At 40.6% G+C, this 23,763-nt stretch overlaps 1 protein-coding gene and 1 long non-coding RNA gene across 5 annotated transcripts in view; one reads left to right on the forward strand and one right to left on the reverse strand.

The window, feature by feature from the left end:
* The window catches only part of SCAF4 (SR-related CTD associated factor 4), a 57,520-nt gene extending 56,011 nt beyond the window's left edge, over positions 1-1,509 (reverse strand). For all 3 annotated transcript variants that reach the window (XM_039857905.1, XM_039857906.1, XM_039857904.1), the window contains exon 1: positions 1,031-1,509. In XM_039857905.1, coding sequence (XP_039713839.1) covers positions 1,031-1,060 — 30 coding nt within the window. In that variant the 5' untranslated portion in view covers positions 1,061-1,509. The remainder of the gene's footprint in view (positions 1-1,030) is intronic.
* On the forward strand, positions 412-22,664 carry LOC120598835 (uncharacterized). Of its 2 annotated transcripts, XR_005651759.1 has the most exons (4): positions 412-711; positions 11,536-12,021; positions 13,166-13,306; positions 22,275-22,664. It is a non-coding gene; the product is annotated as an uncharacterized LOC120598835 (long non-coding RNA). The 2 variants fall into 2 exon arrangements; XR_005651758.1 differs by having other exon boundaries at positions 11,536-13,306.
* The last annotated feature ends 1,099 nt before the right edge of the window (positions 22,665-23,763 follow it).

Here is a 23,763-nt window from a genome sequence, read left to right on the forward strand (position 1 = left end):
TTAGTATTTGGAAAAGTAAGGTAATCCAACTCAACGCATAACAATAGTTTCTGAAATTCAGTAACTGCATTTTAAATCAATGGTCAGACGCCCTCTCCCCAAACTGATTCCGATAAATAGACATGGGGACTCTACGCTGCACCTGGAATGACTTGAGGTAAAACTAGAGAGCTTGAAAAGTGGCAGACAGCTTTGTTCCCAGTTTTGGGAGGTTTTCGCATGTAAAGGTCCCGGTAGAAGGGAGCTGAGGATTAACACTACCACGGGAGGGGTGCGAGGGTGGAGGACTGGAGGCCAAAGCCCGCTTTCTAGCGGACTAAGGCGGAGCAAATCCTCTTCTCTCTCATTCAACTTTTTAGGTGACACGTTGGGCCTCAGAGTCCCAGAGTGTTGTGATCACTACTCAAAATGATAAGGAGCAACCCCCTCTCCGTTAATTAACCCCATTAACCCAATTTCCCAAGTGTGTGAATCCTGGGGGAGGGGACAAACACCCTCTCCAACTCCTCCCCGACCCGGGATCAGAGTCCAGCCGCCGCCGCGCAGCGGCCTGAGCAACAGGAGAGCCGAGGCCACAGATCCCGCAGCCCCGCGACCGGCAGATGCTCCCGCTTCCCCGCCCCCAACCCACACGCCCGCCCGCGCTTCTTTCTCAGCCTCTTGCGGGCTCCCGGCAAGCCGAAGCCAATAACGGGGCTGGGAACTAAGAAAGTGAGCGCCCGGACCTGAAAGGGGGCGAAGTTAGAGGAACCGGCGCCGACGCGGGCTGTGGGAGGCCGGCAGGGGAAGAGGGGAGCAGCCCGAGGTCGCCGCCTGGGGGTGGGCCGTGGGGGAGGGGTGTGGGGTCGGCTCCCGGGGCTGCTGCGACCTCTCCCGGGCCACAGGCCGCTCCGCGCAGGCCCCGTCGCTCCGGAACCGGAGCAGGAAGCGTCCCCACCCCGACCGAAGCTTTAAACCTTCGGCGGCGGGAGAAACGGCACCCCGGCTCCCGCGGCAGGCCCGGCACCCCCCTGCCCCGAGCACCCCTCACCTCCTGGTTGAAGGCGTTGACGGCGTCCATGTTCGCGCTGCGGCGGCGGCTGCTCCGGGCCCGCCGGTCACATAGACCTCGCGCCGCGGCGGAGCGGGGCCGGGGAACCGGCCGGGGCTGAGGGGCGGAGGTAGGCGACGAGCGGCGAAGCTGGAGGCCGGGCAGGAAGAGGCTGCAGCGAGGCGACGAGGCGGCGGGACAGGCGGCCGAGGCAGGGGCAGAGGCGGAGGCGGAGGGGTGGCGGGCCCCCTCTCAGTCCCGTTCGGAGAATAAGGAAAAGGAGGCGGCGGCGGCGCTGGGCTCCAACATGTCCGTTTGGTGGTGGCGGCTGCGCTCTGTGTCTTGCTGACACGGCCCCCCGCGCCCTCACGCACTGGCCCACACTGGCCTGGCCGGCGAGCGGGCGGGCCTCTCTCTCCCTCTCGCCAGCGGGATGGCGGCAGCGGCCCGAGTCCTCGCCGCGCGGGGCACCCTGGGACGGCTCGGGCCTCCCAGCGCTTCCTGTGCCACAGGCCGCCCCTCCCGCTCCGCCCCGCCCCTCCCGCGCTCGCCCCGCCCTCGCCCCGCCCCGCGCGCCGCGCGCCGGGTCGCTGGCGCGTGACGCCAGGACGCCCAGCGCTTTCCCGCCAGCGCTGGCCGCGTTCCCGGTAGTCTTGCCAGCACCGTAGCTGGCCCCCGACAGGGGTGCCGGAGAGCGCGGGACCCCAGAGCCGGGAAGCTGGCACAGAGAGGGTCCTTGCGCACGCGCGTCGCTGCCGGTTGCAGTGCTCCCGGTTGCGTTTTTATGTGCCATTCTTCCCAAGCGGGCCCTGCGCTCGACCCGGTCGCGCGGTCACAGAGCCGCTGGCGTTCTGCTGCCTGGAACAAAGGGCACAAAATTTAACCTCAGCACGTTGGGCGTACATTTGCAGGCTCCCGCGCAGTCTCTGCCGATGCGTCCTTGTGTTGCAATTGTGTGGGTTAATTCTATGCGAGATGAAGCACGGTGGACATACGGGCGCTGGATATTCATACAGGCCTAAATGAACCCGTTTCTTGAAACAGCCTTGTGCTGCAGGAGGAGTGGATTTTCTAAACCTTGATATCGACTACCCAAACCACCTTGTTTCCTTTTTGGTGTTAACACTGCCCTGGTTCACTTACCCCGGTATCTGCTGTATTCCGGGCGCTAGGCTGGATTCTGAGATTATAGGAAAAAAGATAAATTTACCGCCTTCAGACAACTCAGTTTAGTGGGGAGGATAGCCAAATGAGCAGATGATAACTAAAGCATGGTGAGTGTTAAGGCAGAGACCCTGAGGAGCAAATAAAAGAGATCCCGCTAGAAGTTCAGTAAGACTTCTCAGAGGAAGTGGCACCTGAGCTACATCTGGAAGAAGAGGTGTTTGGAGAAGACACTCCAGCATGACTGAGCTTGATGAGTACCCTGACATCAGCTTCCCCAAGGAGGACCACCTGGAGCTGAGGGAGTGAGGTGGACTGATGAAGTGATTGAGAGCAGGGCCTGAAGAGTCTCTATGCCTTTCCAAGGAATTTGCATTTTGTCCCCAAGGCAGTGGGGAGCCATTGAAAGATTATAAGAGAAGGGCGGTGTCTTGGAATGCACGTTCTTTCAGAAGAAAGGTGTAGAGTAGCAAGAGGGGTCAGGGAAAGAACAGCCCTAGTCCCAGATGTTGCTGAGGACTTAAGGCACTGGCATGGAGGAGAGACAAGGTCAGATATTTAAGAAGTGGCACAGTCGGAGTGGGGTAGAGTGACTGGGAGGTTAAGGAAGAGGAAGGTGTCAAGGTTCTGACTTGAATGATGTGGGCTTATAAGTCAGTTTAAGGAATATACAGGGAGGAAGGAATGGGTTCGAGTGAGTAAAAGAATAATGGTTAACACTCGTAGATTGTTTACATCTGTGAGGGTCCAGCGAACGTGCTATTCTGTGTTATTTAATCTCCATATCAAGCTTCTGTATGAGGTGGCTATTAGTAATACCCCTGTGTTATACTTGAGGAAGTAAAGCCCCATTCAGTTAACTAAAGTGAATTAGATGATTTCCTTCTGGGCCTATGGCCCCTGGGGCTAATAAGTGAAGATGTCTATGAGGCAGTTGGATAAAAACACATGTGGAGTCAGGCGAGAGGAGGTAGGGAGTCGTTGGTGCACAGATGGTGTGGGAAGAGCTGAAATAGACAGGGAAAGGAGACTGGGAATGCAGGTATGTAAAGGATAAGAAGTTGGAGTAAGAAGAGGCAGAGAAAGGGCATAGGAGAAGCTGTCAGCCTGTCCCATGCTGAAAGTAGAAGTTCACAAGATAAAAATTGGAAAGCACCTCGATAGCATCTCAGATCTCAGCAGGAATGTTGGCAGGAGTGGTGAGGGCAGAAGTCAAACTGATTTGCACTGAAGAGGGGAAGGCGGCAGGGGATATTTTACAGAAACTTGGTTGTGAATGCAAGTTGTGAGGGCACCGGGAAAGAATTGCAGGATGAAAGGAGAGTGTGCTTATTTCTTTTAAAATGAGGGAAATGTATTCTTATTTATCCAAGGAAGAAACAAAATAGGTCCCAAATATTCTTTTCAGGCCCACCCATCATCTGCTTCATATCACTTCACATCACTACTCTTTTATCTGTCATTATGTTTTTGAAACTCATTTTGCTTCTGTACAAGTTATCATCAATAGGATCACCAACATTACATTAGAAAATGCAGTTCTTAGTGGATCAATCTTTTGACTTTTCTGAATATCCATTGTCTACCAAATACTGTCCAAGATCCCCACACTCTGTTTCCAGTCTACTACCAGGGCACAACCCAAGTTTTGTCATTCCCTTGACACGACCGGGAATTGATATAGGTTGATCTTTGCTTTCACGTAAAATCTCTCTCTGCTCCTCCATGTAGGCAGACCCATTTAACATCTAAATGTTGTTCAGACATCATCTCCAACGATTATTCACCACTTATCCAGCACCTACTTTTTGCCAAGCCCTGTGCTGTAAAGCTTCACAAACTCTCCTCCCAGCCAGACTCAACATCTCCCACCATGTGCTTCCTTGTACCATCGCATGTCTTACCCTGTGTTGCTATTATCTGAAAAAACAAACAAACCAGTATACATTACTCCAATATGCTCTGCCCCTACCTTCCTCTGCCTCTTTCTATGAACAATGGCGGAACTTAAAAATGGGTGCACAAAGCCTGCTTGGATCTTTCTTCCTTGATCCACATAAGCAATCTCCTTTCCTTCTTTGAGTTAGGGAAATGGATTTGGCTAAGAAAGGTCGAATCTTGAGTTAGAGTGGCAAATAGAGTTTGTGGGGAAGGTGGGGAGTTCAGCTTTGGACAGTTTGCATTTGGAACTCAATGCATTATAGCTGTTGGGCTTTGTAGTGGCTATTGAATTGAGTAAATGATGGGCCAAAGGAGAACGTTTTCTATGCGCCAACTTATTGAGATTTGAACGTACAAGGAACAAGATTTGGCTTCTAAGATCCTCATGTTCGAGGTAGATAACAGATTTTAGAGGTTCTTTTCTGGATAGGATTGTTTGGTTTTTATTTCGATAGGGTTTGGGAGGTTTTTTAAACAAGTCGTTTTGGGAAGATGTGTTATGTTTGGGTGCCTTGGCAGCATTTTCTACCATTTTTCTGTTCAGAAGGTGGCAGCACCTCTATCTGCTCTGAGACATCTGGCCGCTATTTGCGTAGCTACTGTTGGACTTCCATCCCTATCTCTCCAGGCAGACAAATCAAATCCTTCAGTAGGAAATTTGGGGCAAATGACAAAAACTCTTGAGGGCTGTCCTTTGTGAGCAGACCTTGAAGCAGTAGGAATGTAGCCTATTAAAAAGATGGCTAGAGGATAAAAAATACATGCGACTGATAAAAATCAGCAAGACATTTTATCCACTTGCAAACTTGCCTTCTCTCAAAGAACATAGATTTAAACAGGTTCATGTGTTCATCATGTGGGTGTGAAAATAGTTCTGAAAAGCCAAACAAACTTTTGTTTTTAAAAAGAGTAGATGAAATCAATTTTCAGAGGAAAGAAAAGTTGGCACTCAGAAAGTGATATTCTGGTTATTTCTTTGCCCCTCACACGTCAACTCATTCTCTTGAAAGGAATGTTGGCTCAGTCCACAAGTGTAGAAAATACATAGGCAGAGAGAAATTACATCACTCCCGAAGAGGCCAGGAAAACATTTATAGGTAAGAATTCAAGAGAAAATAGACTCTTTCTAATGCTTTATCCCTTGTACTTCCTGGAGCAAGTCTAAACTGTGCAAGACTCCTCTTTTCTCCTTGATCTGCTTTCTCTCTCTGGACAGCCCCCTCCCCCAACTGAGACTTCACCTGTTACTTCTGTGATCCCACTGCCTGCCCACTTAAGGATTTGAAATCTCTCCTGGTTTACAACCGCATTTCCAACTACCCACTGGAAAATTCCATATGGATGTCTTCCTCTGTCCCCAAAGGACCCACCTGATTCCTTTCCGTGTCAGCCTCTGTCTTCCCGCCCTTTATGCTGTTGGTGCCAAAATAGTGGAACAGACTATCAGGAAAACAGGAACTGGAAGAAGGAAGAGCTCAGTGGCAATTGGGGCAATGGGGTTTTTAGGGAATTTTCATTTTCTTTTTAGTTTTTCAGCATTTTCCAGTCCCCTTACAGAAGGCATGTATTACTTTTGTAATCAGGGAAAGTTCCTTAAAAAAAGAAATTGTACAGATAAGTGTGCAGCAAACCTAAAATGCTTTGGATAGATAATTGTAGCTGCGATGATAGTAAGTATATGAGCTTATGAGTGAGCATGTGACTAAAGTATTAGTCAAGATTCTCCAGAGAAACAGAACCATGAGAATATATATAATTCTCCTTTTATATATATTATTAGAATATGTTTTTCTCTTCATATTTATATTGATATATATATATGGAGATTTATATATATACATAAAATCTGCCATCTGTAAGCTGGAGAATCAAGAAAGCTGAAGGGCAGTCTAAGGTAGAAGGGCCTGAAAACCAGGGAAGCCGATGGTATAAATCCCAGTCCCAGGGTAAGAGGTGACAAGGTGAGACATCCCAGCTCACACAGTGAAGCAGGAAAAAAGGAGCTGATTCCTCCTTTTTCAACCTGTTCTATTCAGTTCTTAAATGGCTCAGATGAAACCCATCCCCATTGGAGACCATAAGCTGCTTTACTGATTCCATCAATTCCAATGCTGATCTCATCCCGAAACACCCAGACACATGCAGAAGTCATGTTTAATCTGGGCATTCTGTGGCCCAGCCAAGCTGACACAGAAAATGAATTATCACAAGTAACTGATAGAAGAAAATAGTTTCTCTTGGCTATTTCCTGTCTTCCTTAAGAATAAGGATCTAAGATTATTTTTCCAAAATTGAAAGTCTTCGCTGAGGTGACATGTCACCTTCCAAGACCAAACCACCCCAATCTAACATTTGCCCATTCATTCATTCACAAAATAAGACAGGCAGTGTGCTGGGTATCTAGGATATCATGGTAGGCAAAACCATAGTTTCTTCCTCATGGAACTATTTTAAAGTACATCTGCCCTGATGTTAAGTATTTTTTTCGTATGCATATTGGCTATTTGTATGTGATTATGTCTAGTGAGAACACAGTTTTTTGTAGCCACTGTGTATGTCTTTTATTTATTTATTTTTGTCTGCAATGACTAGTATGAAGTTGAATAAAAGTAGCGAGAGTGAATAACTTTATCTTATGTCTTATCTCAGGGACAAACATTCTTTCACTTTTATTTAGGATGTTAGCTATATTGTTTTCACAGATGCCCTATAACAGTTTGAGAAAGTTTCCTTCTGTTAGTTTCTGGGGAGTTTTTCTTTTATTGTTTTAAAACATGGGTGTTGAATTTTGTCAGACACTGCTTCCATTTCTATTGAGAGGTTCATACAGTTTTTCTTTTTTATTTCGTTAATACTGTGAATTACATTGATTGGTTTCTGAATGTTAAACAACCTGGCATTCCTGAATAAACCCCACTGGTCTTGGGGTATTACCCTTCTCACACATTGCTGGATTCAGTTTGCAAAGGTTCTATCAAGAATATTTCCTTCTACATTTATGAGTGATATTGATCTGTAGTTTCCTTATCTTGAAATGGTTTTGGTGTCCAGCCTGTCCTCATCAAATGAATTGAGAAATGTTTCCTTCCTTTTCTGTTTTCGAAGGATTTTGTGTAGAACTAATATCATTTCTTCCTTAAGATTTTGTTAGAATTCACCAACGAAGCCACCTGGGCCTAATGTTTTCTTGATGGGAAGTTTTTACATTAATAATTCAATTTCTAAAATTTATATAGTGCTCTTCTTTTGAGTCAGTTTTGATACTTTTTATTTTTGAGAAATTTGTCTATATTAAAGGTTAACGATTTACTGACAAAGTTTTCATTATATTCTCTTATTATCCTTTTAATATCTGTGATAATATCTCATTTATTCCTGATGTTGGTGGTTTGTATGTTCTTTTTAAAATTTTCTTGTACTATAGTGTAGTTAGAGGTTCATCTATTTTGTTGATGTTTTCAAAGAAACAGTGCTTGGTTTCATTGATTAGCTATATCGTTTGTGTACTTTCTGGTTCATTGGTTTTTCACTCTATTATTTCCTTTCTTCTGCTTGCTTTGTATTTAATTTGCTCTCCTTTTCTAGTTTCTTCAAGTGAAAGCTTAGATCATTGATTTGGGATTTCTTTTTGTAATATAAGCATTTAAAACTTTAAATTTTTCTCTTAAGATTTTGATATGTTGTGTTTTCATTTCCATTTAGTTCAAAATATTTTCTAATATTCCTTGTGATTTCTTCTTTTATCCACGAGTTATTTGAAAATGTGTTATTTAAATTTCAAATATTTGGAAATTTCTCAAATATCTTTCTTTTATTGATTCATAACAATTAATTCCACCGCATTCCATTTAAATTTATTGAGATTTGTTTTATGGCTCAGCCTATGGTCTGGATGATTGTTCCATATGCATTTGAAAATAATGTTTATATTACTGTTGTTAGATGGAATGTTCTGTTAACATCAGTTAGGTCAGATTGGTTGATAGCATTAAGTCTTCTCTATATTAATTTTCTGTCTACTTATTCCGTCAATCACTCAGGGAGGAGATTCGGCATCCTCTGCTGTGATTGTGGATTTGTCTATTTCTCCTTTCAATTCTATCAGTAGTTACTTCAAGTATTTTGAATCTTTGTTATTACGTGCATAAAAAATTAGGGTTATTATTTCTCCTTGATGAAGTCATCCTATTATCATTAGGAAAATTTCCTCTCTATCTCTGGTACTGTTTCTTGTCCTGAGATCTATTTTTGTCTGAAATTGATATAGCTTCTTGGCTTTCTTATGATTAGTATTTGCATGATATATTTTTCCATCCTTTTACTTGTAACCTATCTGTGTTCTCTCTTATTCTTATGCTTATTGTTGTCCTATATTTTACTTCTATGCATGTTTTTTATAAGCCCGCAATACGTCAGGATTGTTTGTGTTAGACAATCATTTTTCTCTTAAAGACTTTTAAAAAACAAGATAATGCTTTTTATATTTTCCCACATATTTAAAAATTCCAGTGCTCTTTATTCCTTTGTGTAGATCCAAGTACCACATGATGTTGAGTTCTTTCTCCCTGAAGACGTTCCTTTAATATTTCTTATAGTGCATATTTACTGTCAGTGAAATCTCTGCTTTTGTTTTTCTGAAAAGTCTATATCTCACCTTTATCTTTGAAAGATATTTTAGTGGGTATAGAATACTGCGTTTACAGGGATTTCCTCCAGCACTTTAAATATGTTATTTCATAGTTTTCTGCCTTGTATAGTTTCTCGTGAGAAGTCTTGATAAACTGTATTTATTCCTCCGTCCATAACTTGCCTTTTGTCCAATGTCAGAAAATTGTTTTCTATATATTTTCTAGTTTTCTATTTTTTTTTTTTAATGGTGGAAGGGTAATTCTGCAGCTCGTTACTGCCTTATGATTAGTGGCAAAAGTTTCCAGAAGTTTTAAATTATTATGACCTAAAATTTTTAATTTTTGTTTTTATAGGTAAAGCTTTTTTTGTATTTTGTCTAAGAAATCTTTGCCTGTCCCAAGGTCATGAAGATATCCTCTATATTTTCTCCGAGAAACTTTAAAGTTTTAGTGTTCATATTAGGTTTATGGTTTATCTCAAATTAATTTTTGTGTATGTGTGGGATAAAGTTCAAGTTTCATTTTCTAAAATAGTTGTTCCAACCTCATTTACTGAAAAGCTTTTTCCCTCATTGAATTGCATTGGCACTTTTGTCAAAAATTAAATAGCTACATACATATGAATGTATATCTGAACTCAATATCCCATTGAACTGTCTTGATTACAATAACTTTATAATTAAAATTTGAAATTAGGAAGGGTAAGCCCTCCAACTTTGTTTTTCAAGAGTACCTTGGCTATTTTAGTTCCTTTGCATTTCCACATGTATTCTAGCTAAAGCTTGTCCGTTTTGGAGGGAAAAAAAGATCTCTATTGGTATTTTGATTGCGATATCTGATTCACAGTTAATATTCATGATCATGAATCTCAAGGGGGCCGTTCTAAAATCCAGCAATCATACTACATTTCCTTACATAAAGAAAGGAGGCTCGTCCAGAAACTCTCTCCACAGTTCCCTTCACCTCTTTTCGACCAGAAATGAGCCACGTGTTCATCCCTAAACAAATGAAAAGAAGAATGGGATTTCTTACCAATTTTAAAACAATCAGGATTCGTTGGCTAGAATATGGGTGACTCTTTCAGAACAAGAGATCTTTGCCTACTAGCCGAACAAATAAATTCTGTTAACAAGGAAGAAGGGAGAAGAAGGGAGCCAAAGTATGCCTACTGCGTGGGCAACAGAGCTTGACTGCCATGCAGACAAAGACATCTTGTGTGTGAGTGTGTGTTGTATGATTATATAACAATGCAGAAAACATGAAAGGATATATACTCAGTTGTTGGCCACGTTACAGTGGGGAAAGGGATCCTAATGTGGGTGAAGGCAGGAGGGGGGGGCCTGCAAAAATATTTTTAAAAGTGCCCTAAAAATACATAAATCACATGTTTGCATTTATATAAAATTCTGTATATATGTGAGTACATAAATCAATCAAGATTAAAAAAGGGATCCCAACCACATCCAAAACAAAGGTTGTTTTCCTGGCAGCATATCAGCAGCGTGGCTGAGCACCTGTATTCAAATGAAAAATAAACAAACAAATGATGAGTGAATAAATAAATAAGTCTGTAAGCAGCCACAAATATTTCATTTAAACAAACGAATAAATTAAAAACAAGTCCGTAAGAAGCCAAAATAGATGTCTCATTGTGCACATATTAAGATCATGCGTGTGACCCCCTGGATAGTCACTCATCACTCGCTTCTAATATAGTTATCCAATAATTCTAACACCTCTAGTCTTTGATTTTTAAACCCAACCACATTAAAAGTAGAAAATAGGGAAGGAGGCTGCTAGAGGTAGGCAAACTGACAGCAACAAGAAGCAGCTGCTAACAGTGAAGAAGGAGACTGAAAAATATATAGAAAGCAGACACATGAACGCACAAAGGCAAAGTCATCAGAGCCATTCAGTTGAAAGGAAACTAGCTCTAGGCACCTCCATAACCCCTGGTGGCATCTGTTTTACAGCAAGTCATACCAAGACTGCTGTAATGTCAGGCCCCAGTTAACAAGGAAATTGAGGGCATGCTCCGCATTCTTTTTTGAAAAAGCAAGGCAGCATATGACAGAATGGAGGATGATGGCTATGCCATCTTTGAGAAAAGAACTATGGCCAGTTCATCTTTGTGACTTTCAAGGCATAGCTTTCAGCTCCCTACTGGATACCCCCACTGGAGTCTGCAGTTACCAAAAGCTCAATGCATTTGAAACTCTTCCTGCCTCATTTTCAATTAAGTCGCCAATTGGTTATCAGTTAGAGTGACTGTGAGGCAAACTCATGCATGAAGATTTTCAAGGGAAATGGTTGGAAAAGTGTTTCACAAATCTTAAATGCCCTTCCACACTTTGAAATCATAACAATGGAGTATAAAGAGAGAGGAATTGGCATAAGGAAATTGGTAATGAGAAAGTGGGTGCCTGTCTCAGGCTTCTATGCCCCCGATATTTGGGGAGTGAAATGAGGGGTGCTACCTCTAACCCAGGGCAAACTTTTGACCTGCAGGCCAAATCTGGTCACTGCCGGTTTTCATAAATAAAGTTTTATTGGAACACAACCTTATTGATTCATTTATGTATTGTCTATGGCTGCTTTCAAGCTACTGTGCAGCGTTAAGTAGTTATGACAGAGACTGAGAGCCCACAAAACCTAAAATAATTACTACCTGGCTATCTTCAGAAAAAGTTTGCTGACCTCTATTTTAACCTTGTGCTTCATGAGGAAGACTTCAGGGGTCATCGAAAATCTATAGAAATATGTTTTCTGCAGGTGGAGGCAGAGGACCGATGTCTAAACCATATTTAAGGCACTGAAGGCAGCCTACCAGTTGGGGTCTGACTCCTCCAAAGAAATCCAGAGGGTGAACAAAGGGCTGAATACCTGCTCTGGTGACATAACCAGTGCTGTGACGTTGGGATCCAGGGTAAATAGGGGACGTGACTTTGAGAATTTCCTGAGGTCCACTTAGGATTGAGTGGGAGACAGAGCAGTAATATAGTTCATTTTGGGTCTTATCGGACTGGCCATCTGGAGGCCTCAGCAGATAGAGGCTGGAGTTGACCAAGGATTGTATGTCCAAGGATTAAAGAAGGAATTGCAAGAGACTACACAGAATAGCTGTATCCTTTGTGGTCAAAAGAAGGGGAGAAAAGGAATCACTAAAGATCCTCTGAAGAGCCCACCAAAGCGTCCATGAGAGAGAGCCAGCTCTAACAATCTGCCAGCCCTGAAACTCAGCATGAAGCCACCAGCCAAGTAAGAGCTGTCCTTGACCCTTCCCCTGCCCCTCCCTCACTCCTGCTTCACCCTGATGTGACTGTATCAATAACTGGCAAGTTGGGGTGGGTGTGAGCAGGGGGAGAGGAGGGACAGAGGACCACCAGTCTTCCTCACTCAAGCTCCCAGCAGAAAAGTCAAGGAAGGGAGAATTTTTAACACCATCAAGTTGGGTGTTTAGACATTCTAATTACTAAATTGAAACCGTTTGCGACTTAATGTGACCCATTCATTGTTCCTGGAAATGAGGAGACAAGCTATGGGACCTGCTAGAGTTTCATCCAGGCTCATGAGAAGACTACCTCCACCGAAGAGAGCTTAAAGGGTGAGGAGAAACACACTGAACGAAGGTTTTGTTTATGGCATGATTCCCATTCATTCAACATACTTAATACAATAACTAATATTTATTTAGCGCACGCAGGTGCTAGAACCATGCCAAGCAGTTTTCATGTGTTAGAACATTTAATTCTCCCATCAAGTCTCTACTATTGACCCAGCTTTACAGATGGGGAACCCAAGCAAAAGAGAAATAAGCTATGGTGCACAGCCTTACAACGAGTACGTGGCAGAGATGAGATTCAAACTTAGGCATCCTGGAATCAGACCAAGTTCTCACTCGCTCTGTCGTGCTGCCTCAGCAGAGCACTCTCTAAAGGTTTGTTATTTGCTGAGAGATCTTGACTTTCCCTAGAACCACAGGGTTGTTTATTTTGGTTCTCCTATCAAGGCCGGCCACAGACTCTATTTTTCCCAGTTGGCCAGAGACACCGAAGGCCTCATTGGACCAGCTGGATCATAAGCACTAAGTGGCAGAGTTGTTTGCACAGCCTGGACCATCTCTGGACGTTCTCATTCTCAAAGCTGAGAGTCAGTTGAATCACCCGTGGAGTCATATGACAAACCCAAACGTATATTATACAGGTCTAAAATCCTATATAGGCCCACAAACTTGCACCTGATTCCTAGTGAGAGGGCATGCAAGATGTGTCAACTTACACTTCATTTTGGAAAGAGAGCTCTACATGCCCTGGATCGTCGGACACGTTCCCCTAACTCTGCCCCTAATTCACTGCTTTGTGAGACTTATCTTCCATCCTTTGATGTGACTTGTCATACTCAGGCCTCCTGGATGTCTGCTACTTCAGCAACCTGGATTCTATCAGCTTGATGTCCTGAGAGACCATCGAGTTTCCTGGGAGACCATCAAAGTTCCTGCAGACCAAACTGTGGCACAGAACCGGAGAGGTAGCATAATACCAAGGTAAGACAATAAAGGTGTATTGTTGTCCTTGCCAGGTGAAACACACGCACAAACAAAATCCTGCTCTGGCATTCTTTGTGTGTTGAGATAGAGAAAACTTGCCTTTGGCAAATCTGCGGACACAGACCAAGTGCTAGGGTCTCTTTGTATTTGTTCTTGTCAAATGAAGCCAGCTGGAACAGCACATGTAATAGATTAAGTTTATGATCATCGATTGTCATTTCCCAAGACCCATCTGGTTTTCTTCACTGGCCAGACTAGAGAGTTAAATGGGAATGTGATAGCAGTCATCATCTCTGGATCTTTTTCGGTCTTTTAATCCCTGAAATTCTCCCAGAGATGTGGTATCTGTTATGAGTTGCCGTTTTGTATGTGGAGAGCTCCATGAGTTTACATTTGGGTATTTCTATCATAATGGCCCTTACTTCATAGAGAATCAACATGGGAATTTGCTGTTCCTTGTGTGTATCTTTTCCACTTAAATCTTCAGGAAATCAATACAGATTTGGAGGCTTAAGCCTAGTAAAGACTAACTTAAGTTGAAACACAGTTTATTACCTTACTCCCCACAAATCTCTCTGACTGGTAAGCAATGGTGACATTCTGGGTCCACAGGAATTAGCATTAGTCATAGAACTGGTTTCTAGTAATCCTCCAAAGATGTAGGTATGGTATGTCCTTTTCTTTAGTGCACATTTATCCTGATTAATGATGGTATCTGTTTTACAGGAAGGTCAGAATGAGGATTTACAATATATATTTGTGATCGTATTGCAGTGTTCCTCAATAAGAATTGCTAGCCTTTCCTCCATTCAAGAGGCTTTGGGTCTGTGAAATAACTGAAGTCTAGTATTTGAAAATCTCTACTGAAGTGGCTCAGATCATGCCTCTGTTTATCAGACATGAATGGGCTCCTTATGATTTTGGTCCTAGAAATTCCAACGTCAATTCGCCACAGTGAAAGTTCCCTGCCAGGCAGACCGTTCTGATTCTATTCTGGCCTTGCTTCTTTGGGTCACTTGCTCCTGATTCACTACCTGGGGGTGGTTTTGGGGTGGGGGTGTTTAGTTTGTCAAGTCAAGGCCAACACCCTAGCTGAGAAGTTTGCAAATCTGTTTTTCAGTCTTGATCATAGGAGGTTGAGTCTGTTTTCCACTAGGATTTATAATTGGGGGAAATAAATCTAGATTTCTATTCTAAACATAAGAAGGAGGTTCAGAGGTTGCTCAGCCAAAAACAATGACAAACCCTTTCCCTGATCCATTGCATCCTCTATTATTTAATAGCTACAAGGATGAGAGGATTAATCCCATCTCTGAAGGTAGCTCACGCTTTATCCAAGCCAAGTTTAATAATATGATCCCACTTGCTGGTGATTTGTCCAGAAACTCAGACCTAAGCCAGTTAGCACAGGGCATTCCTCTGACCTCGAAGGCTGGTTTAGGAATAGGTATCTGACACATTTTGGTTTAATGAATGCAAGATGACATGTTCTGGGAGATTCTGGGGAAAAGTTTCTCATGTTCCAGACAGCTATAGAAAGAAAGACAATAGTATTTTCTATATGAGATACCTGCAACTATTTGATACCAACCTGAGGATAAAGCTGCCATAGGACGGTGAGCAGAACCAAGAGAATCCTAGAGAAACTGAACTGGATCTGCTGGATTAAACCAACCTTGAAGCCTGTTCTACCTCTGGACTCGGGGTTATGAAAGCCAATACATTTTCTTATTGATTAAGACAGTTTGAGTTGGGTTTTCTGTTATTAGTGATTGAAAATATCCTTATTGATTCAATATAGAATCTTCTGGATTTATAGCTCCTAATGACATCCTTCAGAATTGGTATTCCTTTATAATAATCACTACTGTCCTCCAAGATGGGAGTGGTTGGAATCTTGACTAAGATGGCAATATAACACATGTAAATAGTGATATGAAAAGAAGTAAATATTGATTGAATTAAAGAATGATTGAAATGCATAGTTTTTGTAATGAAAGAGATACGCTTTAGTTACCAAAAATATTAAATGTGTGGACAGATCAATTCCAAGTAATATAAATAAATGAGGTGCTATTAAGCATTTAGCAAACACTTATACAAGTTAAATAATTAACCTGCTTATGACTCCCATTGACCTGCTGTATTATTGTGAGGTCATGGAAAGAGTCTAGGGTACTGGTTTGTGCTATAATTCGCTTTTCTGAATCTTAGATTTCTAGTCGCAAAACAATTTAAGCAGGTGAATTCGCTTTTCTGAATCTTAGATTTCTAGTTGCAAAACAATTGTCGTTATTATCAAAATAATTCATATATGAAAAATCATTATAGCACCCAGGGCAGTGAAAAGGCAGGTCTTATGTTTATCTGAATTCTGAAGGGCTGACATGGTCGCACTGATCATTCATAAATTTTAGTTCTAGTATAAATACTTAATTTCCTATTTTGGTTGCTGATTTTCATATTTGAAGAAAATAACAAATCTGTTGGTGTGTATATTTGCATCCCAGTGCGTCATAATTGATATTCTATATATGTATATTTTTGTTAGATAACTGAACACTCAATATAACCAACATTTTGTCAAAGTAAACGGAAGTAATGAAACACTTCCAAATGCATGACATTTGAGAGATGCAGGATCTCTGCACAGTCGAGAGGGAGGGCAGTGTTAGGATCACAAATTTCCGAGGAGAAAACCGGTTCTTGGTGAAGTTTGTCTGGCTAGTTAGTGGTGGAAGGAGAATTTTAATCTTGTCTTCTGATAACATTTCTATGAGAGCTTCTCCTAATTTGACATTCTTGTCTTCTCCTGCTTGCTGGCTTTGCGACCTTAGGCAAATGACTTAGTCTCTTCATGCCTTAGTTTCTTTGTCTGTAAGATGGGGATAATAATAGTGATTTTTGATAGGCTTATTTTGGGAATTAAGTGAACTAATATTTATAAAGTGTTTGGACTAGATCTTGGAACTTAGTGAGCACTATAAAAGTGTTTGTTAAATAATGAGTAAATGTTCTTTTTCTTCCCCCTGTTACTACCATCACCATGCTTAATTCTCACTTTCAAGTATTTCTCCTGAATACTGGTGTCATTTTGACCTAGGATTTTTTTTTTTTTTACCTACTATGCATGAAGGGATGTTTTATATGAAAGCGCATTATTTGTTATTTTTTTTGTTTTAGATCAGGAGTCGGCAAACTATGACCCAAATCTGGTCCACCACCTGTTTTCATAAATAAAATTTTATTGGAACACAGCCGTGCCCACTCATTTGCATATCATTTATGGCTGCTTTCATGTTACAAAGGCAGGATTGTACAGTTACAGGAGAGTACGTATGGCCTACAAAGCCTAAAATTATTTATTATCTTTATTATCTTTATTTTTTATTATATTTATTATTATTTACTACACAGAACATTTGTCGACCTCTGTCTTAGATACATATATTTTAGAGACATAATTAGAGCTTTGCGGTCTTCAAGAGAGAAAATCTTACACTTTTTAAATTCTAAAAATATTAATATTTCCTACTTGTTCCTATGGGATTAAAAATATAGATGATTCCTATAAAACTGTATACCCACCTTTCCTCTATCACAGATAAGGGGTTGTTGTTGTTGTTGTTGTTGTTGTTGTTGTTATTCTGTTATTATTACATCAAGTGCAGATTGTCATTGCCTAGCCCATGCCTGCCAAGATGCTTGTGAATTTGGCTCTTCTGTGTTTGCAGAGGCTCATTCCCAACTCAAACATGTCTTATGATCAGAGGCTCTTCCTTTAGATCAAAGGAGTGATTCATCTCCCCCTGAGACCAGATCAAAGCCGGAGTAGGGGCCTCGGTCTTGTGCTGTCCCCACCCGCCACCTCACAGATACTTCCTGGAACAGAGCAGTTCCCAAGTTTGCTTCTGGATTATACCAGTCAGTTTTCCACTCTTTCTTTATTGCATGGCACTCCCTTAATCTTGGATATTTGTCATCTAAATTTGTGCTTATAAGAGATTCAAGGAGAAGAATTGGGATGGATTAGGTCAGATCCATCATGATTTCCCCCCTGGGAAAATCATTCAGGACACAGGACACGTGTCTCCTGCAAAAACAGGCCTGTTTAAGTGTCTGGCATGTGGTCATACCATTGTATATTTTTAATGTTCTAATGTTTTATGTTTTGAAATGATCTAGTAGACAGTAGCTGCGTGAGAGTTAGCTTGCATCTAGTTCTTTTAGTAAAATTGCTTTTCACAGATGATTTTTGGCAATTTGTCTTTAAAGCTTCTTAAAATTATCCTAGTATTCTTCTGCAATGCCTCTTACTCTATGAATCTGTCTCCCCAGACATAATTCCTATCATTCTATAATGCAATGACATCGCTTCTAAAATTTTAATGTATGTTACTATTCAGATGGACAGATTTTGTACTTATTATCTATGATGTTTTCATTGACTTCTTTCACAAAGTGACATTATTGCCATCCCAGCCTGGGCAAGATTTAATACCTGATCTTTCCTTCATCCATTTATCAGAACCATTCATAACTCTCTCTTTTTTCCTTCTGCCCTCTATGCAAACTATAAATCCAAAGATTTTTTTTAACCTATCTTCTTTGATGTTTTTCCCCTAATCATTTGTTAAAGAAATATTATTACCTAAAGGACAGTAGCTGTGCTAATCCCTGTTTGCATTCTGATTTATTGACATCGTTTGTGGGCTTTTGATGCCAGACTCCTAAAGGAGTGTCCAAATATATTGCTGGTGATAGAGGCCCACTCTTATTATTTCCTTATAAACATTATTTATATTGTCTTCATTAGAAACATTATAAATTGTTTTTAAGGCAAGGCTATCTAAAGTTTAATATTTATGGAAATTTAAAACTTTAAAGCCTATTTATAGAAAAGACTATATTTTTAATACCTTTGAAAACAATGATCTACAATTTTCATTAAAAATTGTTAAACTTGATATACTAATTTATTTATGAATCCCAAGACAGAGAAAACAGATCAAAGTAGGGCAGAGTCCCTGCCCTCACGGAGTTTCCAATTCCAGGTGAGAGTCTGGCAAGTTAAAAAAAATGGCAATGTGCTAAGGGAGCTAATGCTCCGGTGAGTTCTATGAGTTTTACTGGAGCACATGTGATGGTGTCATCATGGAAGGCTCCCTGGAAGAGGTGAACTAGGTCTTTAAAAAGGTTTAGGATGTTGCTTCTTTGGGAAAGATACTCCAGGATGAAGGAACATGTTGTGCAAAGTACAGTAATTCCGTTGGGTAATCTCCAGCAGGTCCACATGAACATACTTATTATCTAGCTATCCTCGTGAGTTATATGCTTAGAGAAAAGTTAAACTAAACCGCGGTGCTAATAGGCTTCCTCCGAGAGATGCAGCGAGGTCTAGAAGCAGGTTCAGAGGATGAGAAGGTGATCGAGGACTTCTGACGTAAGAAATAGGTGCAGATAGAAGACGTTTGGAGCAGTGAATTTTAATTACACAGTAATTCTTTAAAATAACACTTTTCATACAGTCAACCCTTGAACAATGCGAGAGTTAGGGATTCTAACCCTCATGCAGTCAAAAATCCATGAACTTTTGACTCTTCAAACACTTAACCACTAGTAGCCTGCTATTGACCAGAAGCCTTACCATTAACATAAACTGTCAATTAACACATATGCTGTATGTTATGTGTACTATAGACTGCATTCTTACAATAAAGTAAGCTAGAGAAAAGAAAATGTTAAGAAAATTAGAAGGAAGAGAAAATGCATTTACAGTATTTATTGAATAAAAATCCACGTGTAAGTGGACCAGCTCAGTTTAAACATGTGTTGTTCAAGGGTCAGCTGTCGTCCCTGTTTAGGCCCTTAACTGGGCAATCACGGTCTTTTCTGACTTTCTTTTATGGTTCTAATGAGTAAGACTCTTATCGTTCACGTCTACAGACTGAAAGAAACAAGCCGAGAACACTACTTCCTTTTTTTCTGTGGGTTGTCTAATTTTAGGAAGCAGCACAACAGATACTTAATAAAAGCAAATGTTTCTAAACAATTGTGTGTGTGCTAGAACATTTTCCCTTCTCCTGACTTCATATAATGTTTAAAAAAAAATCGAGCGCAAATTGAGGCTTTTTTCTTTTAGTGATACCGTTTTTATATCTAAAACACCCATGTGGCAGGTTGGTTTCTACCCTCACCCCCAGAACAAGGAATATTACCTAAAAGGCAATATAATGTATTAGCTATGAGTAAAGACTCTGGAGCCAGACTGCCTAGGTTCAAATCCTGGCACTACCTTTACTGAACCTATAAATTGGAGTGTATTACTCAGCTTTGTCATCTGTAAACGGAAGTAATATTAATAGTACCAACCTCATGAGAGTTTTTTATGATGATTAAATGAGTCGACAGGGACAGGTGCTTAGAAGAGTACCTGACACATCGCAGGCACAACTTGAGTGATGGATAAATGCCATAGCACCAAGAACGTTTGTCTTCTGTGCTCTCTCTCTTCCTTCTGTCTTATTCACTGTGCAGTGTCCCTCCCATCCTCACCCCAGCTAACTCCTGGGGGCTCTGATTTAATTTATTCAGAGAGAGACGGTAGCCTGGCCACTGTCAGTCACTGGTAGCAATGAGGAGTACTGTGTTTTAAATGAGGCTACCTGGCTTTTAAGTCAATTTGATTAAGTGTAAGAAAACTTCGGGTTTATTCCTCGATCATTGCTTACTAGCTAGGTGTCTTAAGGAAAATCTAAAAATTCTATGACCCTCAGGTCTCTCATTCTCAAACTTGGAACTACAATACTTGTCCTCACCCCACCTAGTCATTGTGAGGGTCACAGGAGATAGTGCTTATGAAATTTTTTTGTAAACTGAGAAGTGCAAATGGATACATAGGATTGTTTCCATTAACCTCCCTCCCCCCCCAAAAGACTTGTCAATGAATAGTATTAGCTTTTCTTGATCTTAATATATTATCTAGTACCTGCCATACAATGTTGAATAGGAATCTTAACGTTAATTTTTATGGGAGGAATTTATGATATTTGGCCCAGAAAACGGTGCTTGCTTAGGTTACTTCTACACTTTATCAAGTCAAAAGAACTGTCAAAAGACAGTTCTTTCCCAGCTTGCTATCATGAATGGGTGTTCAGTTTTAGCAAATGTCTCTAAAACATCTGTCAATACCATCACATGGCTTTTTTCTTTCATCTCTTGAATAGATTCTTAATAATGAATTATACTTATATTCCCAGAATGACTCTTTTGTATTCCTTTAACATACTGCTGGATATGGAATTTTGTATTTGCTTTTAAATGACGCACACACACATGCCATTTATACATATATGTGTATAGGTAGATAGATAGAGATATAGATATCAGGTATCAGGTTATACTGAACCTGTAAAATGGGTTGAATAGACTTCCTGTCTTTTCCTAGACTCTGAGACGGTTTATATAAATTTATCTCTTCTCTAAAGGTCTGGTAGGATCTTCCTGAAAAGCCCTCTGGACGTTATGCCTATTTAGAGGTAGACTTTTGAATATTTCTTCAATTTCTTTTATGTCTAAGGTTCTATTTGAGTTTCCAACTTTTCCTTGAATTGATCTTTATAATGAATATTTTCCTAGGAAATTAGTCACTTTGTCTAGTAATTTTCAAAATGCTTGCCATAAAGGTAAACATTTTTATAATTTTTGTCTTATGATTTTTGTCTTTTTCTTTCTTTTGACAAGTATGCCAAAGTTTTGTCTTTCCATTAGTTTATTCAAAGAACTAGTTTCATGAACCAATTCTATTGTCTTTGTGTTTTCTGTTTTTATTAATTTCTACTTTTATCTTCCTTAATTTTTTTATTCAACTTTCTTTAGATTTATTTTCTCTCTCTCCCACTACCCATCTCCTCCTCAGCTTCTTGAGCTGAATACTTGGCTGATTCATTTATTTTCAACCTTTCTGATCTTCTACCATATGCATTTAAGGCTATAGATATATATTTTTTTCTGTGAATGCTGCCTTAGCATAGCCCATGGGCTTTGATATGTATATACTGATTTTATTATGATTCTAAACAGTTTGTAGTTTCTGGTTTTATTTCCTTTCAAATCTCTGACTTATCTAGCAGGGTGCTGTGAAATATCCAAGAGGATAGATTTTGGTTGGTTATCGTTCTGTTATTATTTTCTAACTTTATTCCATTATGGTACATGGAGATGTACTGCCAGAATTTTCCTTTTGGGGATTTCTTGGGATTTCCTGTGCCCTAATACATTTGAAGAATGTCTCTGGAGAGTTTAAAAAGAATGTGTACTTTGCATTGGGTAAAAAGCTATTTCTCTTCATATATCTGTTAGATTAGAAATGTTCATTTTATGTCAGGATTTCTTGTAGCTTATTCAGTTTTGTAATATTTCATCAGCCAATTTCTGAGAAATCTGTTTAAAGTCAACTGTTATGAGAACTTGTCAGTATCTCTTTGCATTTCTATCAGGTCTGCTCCATGTATTTTGAGACTAAGGTTTTAGGTACATAAAGGTTTAGGACATATTTGGTAGGTGGTGATTTTATAATTATGATATATTCCTAAGAGCGCTGTTCATTTTGCATTTTATTTGTGAAAAAATACTGTTAATGTGTACCTGGAATGCTTTTTTCGACCTCTTTCTGCATCTTTATGTTTAATATCCCTGTGTTATTTTCCTTAAGTGTTATGATTACTAACATGTTTGGCCTTCTTTCTGGCTTCGGCAGAGGTGGCCAGTTAACCACCAAAATTTCATGATCCTCCCATCCTTAGTGTGGAAAGTGACTCCCTAGTCAAATACTATTTTTCCAACTCTCCAAGTATTATTTTTCCAACCCTCCTCACATACAGGTAGTCATGTGATTAGTTCTCAGCAATAGAATGTGAGCAGCAGTGACAGAAATCACTAAGGACTTTATTTTTTCTCTGCTTAGATTGGATGCTCACTTAATTGGAGATGAGTTTCAGAGAAGTGGAGGAAGCAGAGGGAAGAAAGGAGTTTCCGTTTCTTTATTATAAATTCGTAACCCTCCAACGGCCAGGGAACCAGATGTGTCTAAATCATTGCTTTGGTCTAAATGATTGTGTCTCCCTAACATTCATATATTGAAATCCTAACCCTCCAGGTGGTGGTATTAAGAGTGGGCCTTTAGGAGCGGAAGTTACGTCATGGAATAGTGCCCTTATCGAAGAGTCCCCAGAGAGTTCCCTCACCCCTTCCACCAAGTGAAGACACAGCAGGGAGACGGACATCTATGAACCAGGAATCGGGTTCTCACCAGACACCAAATCTACCAGCACCTTGATCTTGGACCTTCCAGCCTCTAGAAGTATGAGAAATAAATTTCTGTTGTCTATAAGCCATCCAGTCTATGGTATTTTGTTCTAGTAGCTAAAGGGACTAACGGTCATGTTGGTGATGTAAATGACTTGCTTGATGTTTGTCTTTTCTGTAAGTTCCCTAAGGCCTAGGACCTCTCTGTGTAGTTCACCATGGTCTGCCTAAAGCTCAGCTTATGGTGGACACTTCATAAATATTTATGTATGAATGAATGAAGTGCTGGCCATCATCTCTTTCACATTAACTTTCTGCTGACTTTATTGACAGGTTCTTTTGGTAAGTGAATCTCTGTTTAAACCAGGCCAACATCTTTTTCAACAAGAAACCAAGCCATTGAATAAGGGAGTGAGACCCTTGATAAAGAAATCTCCCCTCCGTTTCTCTAAGTCATGTGTCGTGCAATAAGTAGCTAGAAAGCTGCAAAATGAGGTTGAGAACAAGAGCTGTATATATGAATAATAACGAAGACTTCTGTTGTGTCGGGCACTGAGCTGGGTGAGCTGGATACAGGCCCTCATTTAATCCTCACAACAGCGGCCATGCAGTTGTTTTCCTGTTTTACAGATGAGTCAACTGAGGCTCTCTGTGGTATGTAGCGGTCAAACGCAAATCTACATCTTCCTAACTTCATGATTGGGTTCACTTCTACTATCACTTATACTAAAAATAAACAGAATTCAGCAGTCTGAGGGGACAAGTCAAATCGGTTGCATGATTTTTGGAAGTCATTTAATTTCTCTTAGCTTTAAGCTCCACCTTTGTAGAATGGGGATAATGATAATACCGATTTTTAGCTCCTCTCAGGATTGCTGTGAAGATCAAACAAGAGGAGGAGGAGGAAGATTACAGTGTTTTGCAAACTACTGAGCTCTGCAAATATCAGTTATTGGACGGTATACTGGAGAAGCTTACATTGCACTTTGAAAGTTCTAAGTTTGAGTATAAGACTTCACAGGCAGCCTCGCAATTATTCAGAATAAAAATAATCCTCTCAGTCACACGAGAGACCATTTTCTTCTATTTTAAGTGTTCAACTAACTTTCTCTTCAAGTTTCTGTTCCTCAAATCAGTTTCTTAATTTG

This window comes from Pteropus medius, unplaced genomic scaffold (genome assembly GCF_902729225.1).
Source record: "Pteropus medius unplaced genomic scaffold, Ma_sr-lr_union100, whole genome shotgun sequence".
In the NCBI taxonomy this organism is placed as follows: domain Eukaryota; kingdom Metazoa; phylum Chordata; class Mammalia; order Chiroptera; family Pteropodidae; genus Pteropus; species Pteropus medius.